At 29.9% G+C, this 16,260-nt stretch overlaps 3 protein-coding genes across 4 annotated transcripts; 1 reads left to right on the top strand and 2 right to left on the bottom strand.

The window, feature by feature from the left end:
- Positions 1-7,933: 7,933 nt before the first annotated feature.
- On the bottom strand, positions 7,934-11,725 carry LOC115889145 (F-box only protein 33). 2 transcript variants are annotated; one of them, XM_030909091.1, is made up of 7 exons: positions 11,597-11,725; positions 11,159-11,351; positions 10,854-11,093; positions 10,561-10,795; positions 10,207-10,482; positions 9,839-10,156; positions 7,934-9,087 (listed from the first exon to the last, which is right to left on the bottom strand). In XM_030909091.1, exons 2-7 carry the CDS (start codon positions 11,347-11,349, stop codon positions 8,956-8,958), a joined length of 1,392 nt encoding a protein of 463 aa, XP_030764951.1. In that variant the 5' UTR covers positions 11,350-11,351; positions 11,597-11,725; the 3' UTR covers positions 7,934-8,955. The 2 variants fall into 2 exon arrangements, with proteins under 2 accessions (XP_030764951.1, XP_030764952.1); XM_030909092.1 differs by lacking the exon at positions 11,597-11,725 and having other exon boundaries at positions 11,155-11,341.
- Positions 11,726-12,095: 370 nt separating this feature from the next.
- LOC115889143 (proteasome subunit beta type-2-like) lies at positions 12,096-13,564 on the top strand. Its single transcript, XM_030909090.1, has 3 exons — positions 12,096-12,415; positions 12,479-12,672; positions 13,186-13,564. The coding sequence occupies exons 1-3, from the start codon at positions 12,325-12,327 to the stop codon at positions 13,504-13,506; spliced, it is 606 nt and encodes a 201-aa protein (XP_030764950.1). The 5' UTR covers positions 12,096-12,324; the 3' UTR covers positions 13,507-13,564.
- Positions 13,565-13,606: 42 nt separating this feature from the next.
- On the bottom strand, positions 13,607-15,961 carry LOC115889142 (minor histocompatibility antigen H13). Its single transcript, XM_030909089.1, has 5 exons — positions 15,695-15,961; positions 15,344-15,513; positions 14,807-15,165; positions 14,412-14,721; positions 13,607-14,354 (listed from the first exon to the last, which is right to left on the bottom strand). Exons 1-5 carry the CDS (start codon positions 15,881-15,883, stop codon positions 14,261-14,263), a joined length of 1,122 nt encoding a protein of 373 aa, XP_030764949.1. The 5' UTR covers positions 15,884-15,961; the 3' UTR covers positions 13,607-14,260.
- Between the last annotated feature and the right edge of the window lie 299 nt (positions 15,962-16,260).

The following is a 16,260-nucleotide window of genomic DNA, read 5'->3' as shown; positions in this document are numbered from 1 at the left end:
AGGGGAATTTAAAAATTCGTACTATATTCAGTTTTATGTTGGCAGAAGTGCAAAATGGCGACCGAGAAACCCGGGATCATTGAACAAGGTAAAATATAATTACATTTTTCATTAATTTTTAATTGTTATTCAGAGGGCTGATAACATAATTAAAATTAATATCGACTGTAGCATTACTTTTAATAAAACTCAATGTCCTATTATCTTTTGAGAGTTAAATACTGCTCTTTCGCAGGATGACTAAATACCAAGCTGTCAAATACTTCGATTTTTACTTTTCAGACGCAGAACAACAGAATTTGGTAGAATTTGGAAATAGCTTATTAACAATGGAAAATTTAGATAGATCATCGCCTGAGATGTGGCCAGAAAAAAGTAGTGCTTAGGAAATTATCGGTAAATAGGTATATTTATGTTTCGTTTATTTTTTAGTTCCTGGTGTAACCGACTTTATGAACAGTTACAACAATCAGGTTGTTTCAAAAATGCCTTATTCAAAGGAACTCACACAAGAGGATCATAATTATATCCAACGTAAGTTCAATTTGCTGTACATCTTCATCTGTTTGTCTATTTGTATTGCTTTTAACATAAACTCCCCACAAATTGATTCTTATATCTATTTTAGAATTGGCTGCCCTTCCCACACCATGCTTAGTAGCCAAAGTAAAAGAACTTCATGATATTGCTTATCAATTGGGTGTTGATGAAGCCAAAGAAGTTACTAGAGGCAAATATCTTAATATTTTTAATAAATCTCATAAGAATGGGACATAAAACATTTTTGGATTTTTAGGATAAGATTAAAAGATCTGTGATTTACATAAACTATTTCATAATGAGATTTAATGAGTTATTAATTTGCTGTATGATTGTAATTATAGAAATTCTGTGGATAGTATAGGATTGTGGAAATTAATAAAATAATACATATTTTACCATAGCTTTATTTTAATGAACTGAAAACACTGATCTAATCACTTGTAAGTTAATTTATACATGGTAATATTTAAATTCAAATAGTTTTCATTTCTGAGGAACAAATATACCAATTCGAAAACAGTGATATATATCTTGTGTTATTGGAAATCTTTAGAATGTCAAAAAATCAAAATTTTTCTTAAAACATGAAATATGTAGAGAATGTTCAGCCACCATTCACCGTTACGTAATCATTATTTGTCAAATATGAGTTTTAGGGTACCTACATAGTGGGGCATCTCGATGCGATGCTCGCCGCGATGCATCCTACGCGCACTTACGGCGAGCATCGCATCGAGATGCTCCGCTATGTTTGTACTCTTTAGGGTATCTGAGATCAGTTATCAGTTCATATTTATGTTTATATTTTTTAATTTTGACATTGATATTTGGTCGATGTCCGTCGGTCCGTCAATAAAATTATAAACCCAAATCAAATGAAAATTACTGAAAGAAACATGTATACCAATATCTTTCATCTGGTTATTAAGTGAATCAAGTGAATAGTACTGAAGCTGTGGTTGGTTCCTTGTGAAACATCGTTTAAATATTAGTATTTTAATACACGCTTTTAGATGTATCAATTTTTTTTTATTTTTAATAAGAGTAACTTTAACTCTACATATACCTGTTTTTGGATTAGTTTTTAAAAAACTCTTGAAAAAGGCCTAACAAGCCGAAACATATACGTAGAGTTAAAGTTACTCTTATTAAAAATAAAAATGTTGATACATCTAACAGCGTGTTTTATTAAAATACTAATGAATCAAGTGATTGAAAGAGGTCGAGAATATATGACGTGACGGTGAACGATGGCTGAACATTCTATACATTATTTTCTATATCATTTTTTTTAAACAATACAACTAATTAGATCAGTAAACACTAAATTTTAAACAAATAGCTAGATACATCTTAAAAGATACATATCGTCGTTATTTTTAAACAATCTGATCTACTGCTAGTAACTATGCTTTTATATTAATAGCAATGTCTTTTAAATGAATACAATATTTATATCAACACAAAAATTGGTATTGTAGACTTAGTTCAGTACAAGTATACTATTGATAAAATGTATATATTTAATAAAGGCTACACTTACAGATGCATGCCGGTATGTTAAAACAAAAAATTTAAAAATATATTCATACTGGTAGTAAGAAAACTATAAAATAATTAATAGATATATGCTAAATATTAACTAATTTTTAAATCCATTTTTTTTTTATTTTTAAATAAACCTAAACACAATTTCAAAATTTACAAAATAGAAACAAATTTTGTTTTTCAAAATAATAACGTGTACCTACAAAATAATTATGTGAATTCACAAATAACAATATTAATCTATAAAATATAAAAAGTGTTAGAAATAAAATAAACAGTTCTTGTTATTAAGGCAGAATTACTAAAGAATCATACAATTTTTAGTTGAGTAATAGAATTTTAAGTCAATATGTAATACCTATTTTGAGTAATCATTTTTTTAATGATAGCCGTATTGTGCAACAATCTCAATGTCTAATATCTACTTCTAAAATTAACAAAAAGATTTTAAGTTACTTTTTAAGAATCTAAATATTTGCCAATGGAATCTAAATATTTGCCAAACGCACGACAGTACAAATGTACGCCCCTAACCCACTAATAAAAAAACCATTAACAAATATTTTTCTAGAGAACAAAATTAAGAGAAGAGTAACGTATAAAAACAGCGTCAGGTTGGCTTGAAAGTAACAATCGTTGACATTTATCATATAATTGTATATTTTTTGTCTGTTTCAAACTGACAGCAATATTCATTTCCACGCCAACTCTACCGCCGTTTTTTCGATAGCATTTAATAAGTGACAAATACGTTAGTATTATATTTATTTATGTATGTATCTAAAAAATGCAAACTTAACATTTTTGAATAAAAAAAAATAAACATTTAAATCATAAAATAAAACATTATGACCAAAAAAACGACCTCAGCGATGGCTGCGAAATGAAGACAGTTGTCATTTTATATATAAAATATATGGGGAATGGCATTGGTCGTCATTTTTAAGCCAACTGGACGCCGTTTTTTCCGTTTAAACGATATAAAGGCGGATTCTGACGATTCGTGTACTTGGCAAGTATTTTTTATTGGCCTACAGGGTCTGGCGAGAGTACGGCGTAGCTCCTATAATAAATAACTTAGAAATTCTGTATAGATGCCCGACGCACCGTGTATACCCTGTATACCAATTACAAATGTTTGGCCAGTACACGAAGCGTGAGAATGCGCCTTAAGATATATAAATAAGAGTTGTTCTTGTAGAATTGCTGAATAGATTAAACAACTCTTATATTATAAAAACAAGTTGCCTATAAAAAAAAAATGTGAGATAGTTTATACCAATTTTTGTAAAATAAATATTCTACCCTATAGGCAACATCAACTCAAAATAACTTAAAAATAAAAAAAAACTATCGCACTTGTATCATGCCGTTCTGCCATTCAACAAACTACCATTATTGTCATCAAACCTTTCTTTCATTTTACCCCTAAAATTACGTTTTAAAACAATATTTTATTGGGTACTACCCCGGTGTTATCAAACTATAGAAATGTCGAAAATATAGTAAATATCTAAGTAAATAATGCAGCACCTACGTTTAACATAGGTAGATTTACAATTGCTAGCAAACAAGGAAGACCGTAAAACTGTGACTATAAATAAGACTAGATGAAATTACTAATACAGTGTACAGATGCACACAATAGTCATATTTTAAAGCTAAAACTAAATGTATCTCGTGAATAGTTTGCTTGTATAAAAATTTTAATTGTCTACGATCCAACTGTTTTAAGTTTTAATTTAATTTGCTTACCCAATATAAAGTAACTCCAAAAAAATCCTATGGGTATTTCGCCACTGTAAGAGAATCTACCAAACAAAATAGTTATTTTTTGTAAACACTGCTGCCAAAGCTGCTGCGTTAATCCAGCGGAGACTATTATAATTGTCAACAATAAACAAATTTGCCAAATGGACAAAAAATTGCTTAACGTTTCGAAAAGTATACCGGGTGCGTCTCAAAAATGTCTCACCCCTATAACTTTTTTATTTTTTTTCAGATAAAACAACGACATTTGGTATGTTAGTATATGACATAAATTAGGATTGATTGACATATTCAATTGTTTTCGGTCACTTCCGGTTTCACCGGAAATGACTACAACTCTTGCTTTTTAAAAGGCACCCTCAGTATTTTTTTACTTTATTCGATAGAAAATGACACTCTGAATAGAATGACATATCATATGTCAACTTTTAACATTTTCGTATATGGTTTATTTCAAATTGTTACAGGCGGTTCATAACGAAAATTTGGCTTGAAATACCCTAGAGCGAACTTGGTATGTGTGTATACCAAGGGTATCAAATTATTCTTAAAAAAAATGCTTTTTCCAAATATGCTAATGAGCCACCCTCGTTCCATTTGAAAAAATTGAGATATGATTAAAAATACGATTTGGGCATTTTTTAACCGGCCAGGACAAGACACGAAAAACACTAGACGGTTAAATCCATGGCTCCTTGATTAAAAATTAGTGTTTTTAACACAGCCATGGTGCTCGAGATTGAAATTTAAAATACGGTATGTTTTTAAGCGAAAATGTCAAAAGTTGACATATGATATGATATTCTATTCAGAGTATCATTTTCTATCGAATAAAGTAGAAATATACCAAAGATGCCATTTAAAAATCAAAAGTTGTAGTCATTTCCAGTGAAACAGAAAGTGGCCAAAAACAAATGAATACGTCGATCAATCCTAATTTATGCCCTATACTAACATACCAAATCTCGTTTCTTATATGAGGAAATAAAAAAGTTATAGGGGTGAGCCACTTTTGAGAGGCACCTGGCATCTCTTTCCGTCGTCGGAAATTTGCTGGCAATTAGTCTCCCTTGGATTAACGCAGCAGTCAGCAGTGTTTACAAAAAATAACTATTTTATTTTGTAGATTTTCTTACAGTGGCGAAATACCCATAGGACTTTTTTGGAGAGATGAATCCGCCTCAGAGGTAGACATATTTTACAATATAAAGTAATAATATACATATACCGAATAAAATATTTTTTATTATTTTACTACATCAGTTTTCAACTCTGACTCTCTGCATTAAGCCGAGGATATACCTGACGAATGTTACCATTCGTTCGCATTCTCGAGGAAATCTTTCTCAGGTGTATTCATACATTCGTGGCATGCCGCGAATGGTTGAAACGCGAACGAATGATAACATTGGCCAGGTGCATCCTAGGCTTGTTACTAGACATTTCCCCTATTGATTTGCTACAGAATTACTCCAATTTTAACTCAGATTCATTGGTAGATACATATTCGCCGTAATTTTAATACACCCGCTTTTAATAGCTACACATCTCATCAAAGACCAGCATTGCAACAATTGAGCGTTCTTTAACATATGTACGCTGTTTACAATGTGTCCGTTAAACATCACAGATAATTGAGATTAATATGATCTTGGTTTAAAAGCACGATTTCGTTAAATTATTTTTTTCGCAATGGAATAACTAAACAATTTTAACGTGTTGGTCCCACTAGTCCCGTGTTTGGTATTGCTTTATCGTGAACATTAATAATAAATATTGGTTTGTACGGTTTATTTGTAGGTACAAAGCCATTTTTTTCACGCAAAAAGAGTATTGCTGTAATAGACATTAAACACAGTTCTGATCCAAACAGCCAAGCATGGATAGGTATATACATAAAATTCAATGTCAAACATAGCTAATATACTTAAACAGGCTATATTTACATATCCTATGTGAAGTCTGTCAATCGAGTCTGCGAAAATATTGACCACTGAATTAAAATGACAGGTGTCACTTAAGGTAAATTCGAGGGGTGTCTCACTTGAGTAAAAAATGTACAAGTACTACCAAAATATAATTTTACTGGCAAGCGACTGCCAATGACTGCGAAGAAGACTGTATGTGTATGCCATATAATTATAGTCGACTGATCACGACTGTCAGCGAATGCCAAGAAAATGTACTTGTAATTTTCACAGTGAGACAATCTTTGGGTAAATTGTATTTTTTGCAATTTGGATGTCATATGTCAAAATCTGCCCAAGCTTGTTGGACAGAGATATGGTTGTTTGGAAAGGAGATATTTAAAAAATAATTTAATGAAATGCGCTTTTAGCATCAGCTCAATCACATTTTATATTGTTTCTTTTTACAATGTTGCTTGTAATCTGATATCCTTTAGTTGCTATATAGAGTATGTTATTAGTTATCACTTTGCTTTCAGGTACTACTAGATTTTAACACATTCTTATTAAGCATTAGCCGCGTGAGAGCAAATATGTTAAAATGCAGTCGCCTGTTTTTATTTTCATCCATACATTGCACATTATATTTCATATCAGGACACTGTTACTTTATCACAGTTGCATGCTTTAAAGCTAGTATAATGTATGTTTAGTGTCCTGTTAAAACAAAAACAAAATATTACAGGTTGAATTAACAATATGAAACAAAAAGTTCTTAATACTTGAGATTCGATTTACTATTATATAACAAATAGAAATTTTGAAAAATTAAAAATAATTAAAATAACGTGACAAATACTGATCATTAAATAATGTTTGCACTTAAAATTATTAAACAATTATTAGAACAGTTCCAACAAAATACCCTGTATTATAAAAGATAATATTTGCTCTCATTTTCCCTATATTACATTGGAATGGTTAATTTGTGAGAACGCCACATTTTTATTTACGCAGCTTTAAAATGTTAGGAACGATGTTTCTATATTACAACGCAATATATGCTTTTATCTTTTATTACAGACATAGAATTGTGTCTTTTCTGATAATATATTCGACACAAATGTACTGGTGCGCAAATGTCAACCTTAGTATTTTATATTGTAGTTGTTGACAACCAGCAAACTAGCTGTTGACAGATGCTAAATAGTTAAATAGTTTATTATTAAGTGGCTGGTTATCTCAAATGTATTTTGATAAAAACGCAAATACAGTCATATAAACGATAATTAAACAGGATTATCAAAGAGTAGTGTGCATTATTAGCAACTTTCTTGTTAATAAAGAAAAAAGTTAGTGTTTTCCTGTAATTTTTTATGTTTTTTTAAAATAATAAGCGTTGTGATATCAGAAGATGCTATTGTAATTGTCTAGCATGCAGCAAAGCCACGCTGCCACCGGTTGCAGTGAGGAGCCCTAAAGTGCCATATTGACATAACGTTTTATCTTATTATGTCTTAAGGTGCGTATTCACTATCTGAACCAATGAATGAACAAATGACTGAATGAAATTCAGTATATTTGAACTGGGAACCGAACACATATGGTCGTTCGTTTGTTCCTTAGCTCGACCATCCGTTTGGATTCGGTACATCAAAGGCGTTAGCAAATGAATTGGTTAGGTCGGTTCTAAATTCCTGTCCCGTCCATACTAGAACCGAACTAAAATACTACTACCGTATAGAGAATACGCACCTTTAGCTATTCAGTCAAACGGGCGTTTTACTTAACTGAATAAGTCCGACCGTCTAGAAAACTGACGACAATCCAGCTGTCGCTTTAACTAACATGCAAAATTTTAAATTTGGATAGGGTTTAAAGCATCAAATTCAACCAACTTTGTAATTTTAGCAAGCAAGTTACTTAATAGTTCACAAATTTAAGTTGATAATCCTGTATATAACACTACAAAACCAGCAACTTAATTGCATTAATAAAATGAACACAAAAAAGACAAAAAAACATACACATTCAACCCCTTATTGGAGTGTAGTTAAGCTTATGAAGTTAGTATTCCTCTGGGGATATTTCATTATTAATAACTTTCATAACAGAATAAGATTTCTTAAAAATAATTATGATTTGAATAAAATACTGAAAATGAATTCTTCCATAAAATACATATAATATATATAACAAAATAGATGTTTCGCAACAGAGAAAAATTTATAAAATAAATTTCTAGTAGTTTACAACACAACTTGTAATCATTTAATCATACAACAAAGAGCTGAAATATTCAATCTTCAACGGATTTACAAAAAATCTCAGGTTATTTTCTAGCATATTTACACACATGCACTAAGTGATTTATCAACTGTGGATGACTAGACTTAGATCAACATTCAACTCCTCTTTGTTCAATAATATACTAATTAAAAAAGTATAAAAATAAAAATAAAAGAAATAAAAATTATAAATGCATATCTTTTATACATAATTTAGCTGTAATGTTTTGGGGGACCTTATTTTTTAATAATAGTTTAAATCACATTTGGTAAACCCACTCAGTGCATTAGAACTATTGGATTGATATTTATCATTTTATGTGAACTTTCATACCTAATAAGATGCAGCTTATCACGAACAGATTTTGCTGCTGAGTTGGATTGAATTAAACTTCAGAAGTCACTGCTTAATTCTTACAGGTACTGGTAAGTATCAAATTGGCAACAAACAATTATAATTTTAATTAACAATCGTTGCTTTTGATCGCATGTTTCAAAGCTTTGATCACAGATGGTTCAGTTCTTACTACTACATATTTAAAATTGTCATTTATTTTTAAATACTCGGATAATTCTGGAAATCTAGTTTCTTTTTCATTTTCCTTTTGTATACTTCATTAACTAAATTTCCATTCAATTATATCTATGTAAAACTTTAAGAAAAAAACAAACTCATAAACTTCATGTTATAAAAATGGCACAACCCATAAAATCATGCTGATAAATTAAAACCACAATTATTTCTTAAAATTTTACACAGGTATTGTTTATTTGTGAAAATATAAGGAACATAATGATATTTAAAAGTAATCTCAATGTATAGATTCAACGATGTAAATATAAAATAGGACTTTTGGTATATTGGTAGTGGAACCTACTTTGTTTTAAATTTGTTCTGCTTAATATAAGTCTTTCAATACCAATGGCAGTAAAAACTCATCCGAATCTCCGGCAACAGGATTATGAATGACAGGATGAAGTTCATTATTATACAGGGGATTCCAAGATCTTTGCAGATTTTTTGAAATATCCTATACAAAAAAAATATTAGGATAGGTGATAATGATATAAAATATTTCAATCGAATTTGAATTACTTTAACTTTACTTTCAATATACCGGGTGTGTCTCGAAAGTGGCTCAACCCCTATAACTGTTTTATTTTTTCAGATAAAAAAAACGAGATTTTTGGTATGTCAGTATATGACATAAATTAAGATTGATTGAAGTATTCAATTGTTTTTAGTCACTTCCTGTTTCGCCGGAAATGACTACAACTTATGATTTTTAAATATCACCCTTGGTATATTTCTGAATAGAATGACATATTGTATGTCAACTTTTGACTCTTTCGCATTTGGTTTATTTATGGAGCATTATTCAGCCATGGCACTCTAGATTGAAATTTAAAATACGATTTTTTTTAAGCGAAAATGCAAAAGTTGACATACGATATGTCATTTTACTCAGAGTGTCATTTTCTATTGAATAAAGTAGAAATAATAATACCGAGGATGCCATTTAAAAATCAAAAGTTATAGTCATTTCCAGCGAAACAGGAAGTGACCAAAATAATTGAATACGTCATTCGATCCTCATTTAGGTCATATACTAACATACCCAATCTCGTTTTTATCTGAAAAAATAAAAAAAATTATAGGGGGAGCCACTTTCGAGACGCACCCGGTATATTATATAGAATTTTGTGTATGATTTTTTTTTAAATAGCATGTATTAGCATTAAAGTAAAGATATTAAGCATTTATATAACTAAACTACTTACCTTGGTCAATTGTACAATTGTGTTATCTCTTGCTCGGCTAAATAAAATATCAGAGGCTGGAATTTCCAGCCGTTTCATTTTGGGTCCACGAAGTCTTCCAATAGCGATTAAGTTTTCCTCAGAATACTTATATCCATATAAAACCAATTCTTCAAAATTACTACACAGCCATGACATTAAAACAAATGGGTCTGGACTCTCGGCTTCATTAGAAAACTTCCAACTGTACTGACTTTTACTCAAGGAATCAATCCACACCACACTTTGCAAAGTATTTGCATAAAACGTCGAAAGGCTATGGAGAACTTCCATATTAACCTAAAAACAAATAATTAACAAATTACCTAAGTTTTTTAAATTATTCTAACATTCTCGCAAAAAAATGCCTTAATATGACTTAACGGCATTTCCTCCCTTAAAACTTCCAAATGTAAATTTTCAACAGCATCGTATGCATGAATAAGAGATAAACGTAATAGACACTGAGGGTGAACTTTTTTGAAATTTATCCACGCCCTATTTGTTGTACCTTCATGATCTTGACGAATTTTGTGCAAATGAACTACTAGCCTTTGTAATTTATCAGCACCCTCAAGCATAGACAACAAAGCATCAGAGAGGTAATCATAATCTATACTTAAGATCTAAAAAATATTTTTAAATTATTTCAGTTATCAATTGTAACCAAAAAACTTAAATATTTAAGACTAAAAAATACTTGCTTGAAGCGCCTTAAAAGGTAATATCAATTGGGGATCAAAATAACTTTCCTCATATTTCAATGGGTCATCTTTAATAGACGCTAGACCTAATATATTAACTTTTACAGGATTTAGACTCCTTAGTATATAATCGGTGTAATAAGCAAGATCCTCCACACATCCTAAACTAAACTTGTTTAACTTGGGCAATATAGGAATTATTAAATCTAATATTTCATGAATAATACGTTGGTTCCTAAAAATTCAAACATTCTCAAAAGTTCTCTAAAATACATAATTTGTGCAACACTTACTCCTGGTTATTTATTTTTTGAGGATCTATACGGCAATGTGTAGGTTCTAATATAAGGCTTTTGAGATGGTTACTTTTATTAAATAACTTCAATAATAAAATGAATTCTTGTATACAGGTGTCCGAGAGAGAATTCCAGGATACAGTGGCTTCTGATACAATTTGTCCAAATGTAAATGTATAAAATTTTGCCTTTTTAATATTATCATGCTCTATTTTAAATTTCATTGATGGCCACCATCTTTAATATAAAAGGGATTATTAAAATTACGAATAACACTAGAAAAAATTAAGAAACCCACTCACTTGGGATGAAAAAGTGTGTTTCTCCAATGCTGACAAACGCTAGATGCATTTTTTCTATCCTCTTGATTTAGTAAATCAAAAATTTGATGCAATATTACAGATGGTAAATGTTCCCATTCCGTTTTATAAATAATATGTTCTGCACAAGACTTAGATTTTTTTGGCTTAGAACATTCTCCATGATTATCCATATCTGTAGAAACAGGAAAATATAAAAAGGTCATCTTAAAGTCACATAAATATGTCAGTTGAAACTTTATGTAAATACTGTTATTATTAAAAAGCAGTAAAAATATATTAAAGCAGAAATTATATTAAATAAACCAAACAAGCTTTATTGCTCTTCATATTTTAAAATTTATTAAACATTTATTTACATTATACATACAAAACTTATCCTTTTACAGTAATTAATATGTTTAAACAATAAAACTTTACCTTTTTTACGCGTTACACATTCCCTTGGTATTACGGAATTTTACTTTATGTTGTTATATTTCTACAAATGGCAATGAAATACGAAAGTTTTGAGAACTACGCAACATTCAAAGAAATCTCAGTTGACAACACAGGTTGACAAATTCAAACAGCTGGTTTTGACAAAAATCAAAACACGAAAGAGAATAGATTTCCAGTAATTCTATTGGCTGAAACATTCATCTGTCAGAAATTTTATCTGTCAAATTCATCTGTCAAAAATTTCAGCCAATAGAATTACTGGAAATCGATTCAAGGTCATTACGCCGTTACGCCGATACGCCGTTTTTAGGATAGTGTGGCTGCACCCTGAGTAAAATAGACAGAGAACGTTGACGCCAGCACGTACGTCGTGACTTGAGTCTATGAACATTTTACAGAGACACCAACACCAACCTAGGGGTATTAATTTTTACGCTACAGAGTAATAAAAACTTGACCTAAAACTGCTTAAAACTTAAAACCATCTTAAAACGAAATAACGAAATATCCCTAGTGATCTGAAAGATTCAGGCATGAGTCAGGCAGTGACGCTGCAACATAAACAAAACGTAACCTCAAATATAAAAATTACCAAGCAAATTTGTGATTTGTGACTGGTTTGTGGCCGTTTTGTGCCTGCATTCTTTGTTAGTCGATATTATTTTTTATTTGGCATAAGTTTCTTGAGAGAAAGCTATTTTAAAAGTATGGAGTGCTTACTGGGAATAAAGTTTAACGATTTTGTTATAATAGCTGCTGATAGAACTGCGGCTCATAGTATAATGGTAATGAAGTCAGGTAAGAAGTATAATTTTATATTTAACAATTATATGGGTAAATAAAACTCTTCACTGTATTTAGATGAAAACAAACTATATAAATTGTCAAACAAATTGGTTTTGGCTGTTGCTGGTGAGTCTGGCGACACAACACAATTTGCTGAATATATATCTAAAAACATTCAACTTTATAAGATGAGAAATACTTATGAGCTTAGTCCTAGTGAAGCTGCCTGGTTTACTCGTCGAAATTTAGCTGATACATTGCGTTCCAGGGTAAATACAATCTAAGTGTGGTATTCTTAAAGGGTTAAGTGCCAAATTCTCCCAAATTGTTTTTTTCTATAGAATAATTCAGAAAAGTTTCTATGATGTGGAAATATATTTGTTTATTAATAAATGACTATCATTTTTTAAAATCTTTTTATGAAGCAGGCTCTAAGTGCCAAGAACAGTTGTAACTGCGTGCATGTTTTTCACTTTGTTTCTAGCACTATCTTAGTTTAGTCTTGAATGTATTATAAAAATTATTGATTTCACTTCTGTTCTGTAAAATTAGCTTAGATATGAATCTATTGTGATAAAGCTGCAACACAATAGATTCATATCTAAGTTACTTATTTATTACTCATCAATTTTCAGTTTTTTTGCCTTTATTTGACATTGTTAAGTTTACATATTTACCTTTCTTCATTCACAAATTTAATTTTGGCACTGGGATCTTTTAGGAATATTACTCTTCAATTGTTTTCTTATAATAATTATTAAATTAACTAACACCACTTTTAGTCTCCCTATAATGTTAATTTACTTTTGGCGGGATTTGATGATAAGGACGGTCCTCAGCTTTACTACATGGATTACCTTGCTTCAATAGCAAAAGTAGACTATGCAGCTCATGGTTATGGTGGCTATTTTTCACTCTCCATCTTGGATAGAAACTATCAGAAAACCATGACTCCTGATCAAGGGTATGACTTAATAAAAAAATGTGTACAAGAGATTCAGAGAAGATTAATAGTAAACCTACCCAATTTCAAAATACAAGTAATAGATAAGAATGGTGTCAGAGACTTGCCTGATATTACTCCAAAATCATTTGAAAATTAATATATTGTTTTAATATAATTTTTGTAATATTTAAATAAACATTAATAATCATGTAAAATGAGTTTTAGTTAAGCATGGGCAAATAAAACTATTATAAATATTTTATTTAAAGAAAATTTTAATAAAAATAAAAAACAAATTGCATATAAATAATTATATAAATGGAAAATTTCTCTTAACAATAAAAAAAGTTCAACACATAATTTCTTATTTTTCACAATTTGGAAGAATTAAGTAAATAATTTCAGTACTTTAGAATGTAACTATCATGGAATTCTAACGTTTTTTTATTCCATAGTTAGCATTTTAAATATATAGAGTTTCTTTTTAAAATACAGCTATATATAATTATTTTTGAATATAAACTAATAAATTTGACCTTCTCAAAGTAACTTTTACAACATATAAACATTCATATAAATAATAATCAAATCATATTTATAAGTGACCAATATTATAATTTGATATTATCAGTGTCATGATCAAAAAGTTTTATGATCTTAACTTCAAACTAATAATTACAAATTCTTATGCAATTTCCCATAAGAGTTGTTATATATCATTATATAAAGCTTGATCTGACCATAAAATATTTTGAACAGTTCAATAATTTGATATTTGTCACAGCCGACTAAGAGAAGAAATTTTATTTGACTAAGAAAACAGGTTATCATTATAATGGAAGTTAATTTAATTAAATTAAGTTATTTAACCATAGAATTCCAGTACATAGAAATAAAGCTGTATTTTACAACTATTTAACTTTTTCTTTCTTCCCTGCGCCTTGCTGTTTGGTTTCCTTGTTTTCTTTTTGTTTTTCATCTTTTTCTTCATGAGAATCTTCATATCTTCAAAGGTGTATATAATTAAAATTAAATAAATACTTTAAAGGACCATACACTTACTTAAACATAGTTTTGAGATCTCCTTTGACTAAAGCTAATAAAAGAGGGGTCCCCAGACAAGCTGGAACTAAATAAAGAAGTGCTGGTTGAGCATGCTTAAAGACATGCATTACACAGATGGTTGCCATTAGTCCCAGAAAATATGCTACCACAGTAGCATGGAAATATGTCTTTGTCTTCCTTTTTAAACTGTGATCAAATCTTAATAAAAGAGCAATGAATATTCCAGGAATTACAATGTCTCCCAATCCTAACATAGCAAAATTGTTTGCTGCTAAACCATTAGTTAAAAGGTCTTGGGGAAATACAACTGCAATTAAATTATTCTGTTATGACTTATTTTGGAGTAAGATTTTAATAAACAAAAACAAATTTTCGATTCGGTAAATACTTACGCTTAATAGGTGCCTCAAAGCTCTTTGCCACAGTAACCATAACATCAGTTCCAAACACCCAGAATATGTCATAAAAAAATAATCCACATAGTAAAATGCATCCAGTTACTACATTATTCAAGTGTAATAATTCAACAGCATTTACTGCAAATGCTAGTCCAAACAAATTGTTAGCTACCCAATGTTTTTGCAACAAATACCAAGCTCCTACTAAAGAACAGGCAGCAAGGGAAACAACATCATAAGTGGTGAATCTATAGTCAATAAGAAATTGGGCTGCATCACCTTCCCCTTGTTTAAACATTACATGGAATGGAATATTTGGAATAGCTGCAGGGACAAGTTTTCCTATAACAGGACTGAAACATAATTAGATCAATAAATAACAATTACAGGCATGCTTTCTAAAATTCTGATAAAAATAATTAGACATTCAAAAAACTATAGTTTTATGAAGTATAAGGAAGTAGATTATATACCAATATAATTTTCATTGTAATTAAAAAAAAAACAAGGATAAATGTGAACATATCTTACCTTAATAAATGAGTAAGTGCTAATACTCCAAGGAAGAAGAAATACCCTGTTAATAATAAATTAATATATTCCTTTGAAAATAGCTTGAAAACAATATATAATGCAAAAAGCGCGCAGGATGCCATTATAGGAAAAATAGCAGCATCCTTTTTTGTCATTTTTTCGGGTTTCTGTAACAAAAAATGTAAGGTATATAAAATATGTATAGTATTGGCATAGGGTTAAAAAAAATGAAGGGACTATATAAAAAATACGTCGGTAATACCAATAATACGTCTAACTTAGTAAATCTAAAGTTTCATTGAATAGAAAACTATTTGATTAGTAATTAAAATGTGTTATGCTTTTTACCTTTTCCTTATGGTAAATAACAGAACGGTAAGAACCAAAAAATATGGGTAATAAAGCCATAATAACTAAACTTCCATAAGCCACAGCCATTCCTTCTGGAGTACTTGGTGTTTTAGTCGTTTTATTACTTGCATTTTCTGTTACGTTCTCGTTTACTTGAAGAAAAATAGAATTTATAACATTTGCCATGTTTTAAAAAATAACTGCCTGACGTGTGATTATTAAAAAGTAAAGAACGTCAGTGACACAGATCTAATGTCAAATCAAGTTATAGACGTCATCAAATTTCAAATCAAAGCAGCTTGATCAAGCAGTACATATTTTTAGATAAAATCTTATTTTTTGAAAAAGAAAATGGAACAAGATTTTTCCTTTGTGTTATTTTGTCAGACACTATTGTTTGTCTTTTGTTTATCTTTATTAAGTTAACTAAAAATCAATATAACATAAATGTAAAAATTTCCAATTTCGCCAACATAAGTGTGGAAAATAGAGACTCTTCTCTATGGAAAAATTGGATAAAATCTATGGTAAAATGAACTAATTTTCTGCGTTGGCACAATTGT

Source organism: Sitophilus oryzae, unplaced genomic scaffold (genome assembly GCF_002938485.1).
Source record: "Sitophilus oryzae breed Bouriz unplaced genomic scaffold, Soryzae_2.0 scaffold_810_pilon_pilon, whole genome shotgun sequence".
NCBI classification, from domain to species: domain Eukaryota; kingdom Metazoa; phylum Arthropoda; class Insecta; order Coleoptera; family Curculionidae; genus Sitophilus; species Sitophilus oryzae.
The sequence above is the reverse complement of the archived record's forward strand: the minus strand, read 5'-3'. Positions and strand labels throughout refer to the sequence as shown.

Coding starts and splice junctions, on each gene's coding strand:
- LOC115889145 (XM_030909091.1), bottom strand. CDS start 11,349: ATGGATAATCATGGAGAATGTTCTAAGCCAAAAAAATCTAAGTCTTGT. Junction 11,094..11,158: donor AACACACTTTTTCATCCCAA/GTGAGTGGGTTT, acceptor TTTATATTAAAG/ATGGTGGCCATCAATGAAAT. Junction 9,088..9,838: donor CAATTGTACAATTGACCAAG/GTAAGTAGTTTA, acceptor TTTTTTGTATAG/GATATTTCAAAAAATCTGCA.
- LOC115889143 (XM_030909090.1), top strand. CDS start 12,325: ATGGAGTGCTTACTGGGAATAAAGTTTAACGATTTTGTTATAATAGCT. Junction 12,416..12,478: donor TATAATGGTAATGAAGTCAG/GTAAGAAGTATA, acceptor CACTGTATTTAG/ATGAAAACAAACTATATAAA. Junction 12,673..13,185: donor CTGATACATTGCGTTCCAGG/GTAAATACAATC, acceptor CACCACTTTTAG/TCTCCCTATAATGTTAATTT.
- LOC115889142 (XM_030909089.1), bottom strand. CDS start 15,883: ATGGCAAATGTTATAAATTCTATTTTTCTTCAAGTAAACGAGAACGTA. Junction 15,514..15,694: donor TTATTTACCATAAGGAAAAG/GTAAAAAGCATA, acceptor TTTTTGTTACAG/AAACCCGAAAAAATGACAAA. Junction 14,722..14,806: donor CTTTGAGGCACCTATTAAGC/GTAAGTATTTAC, acceptor ATTTAATTGCAG/TTGTATTTCCCCAAGACCTT.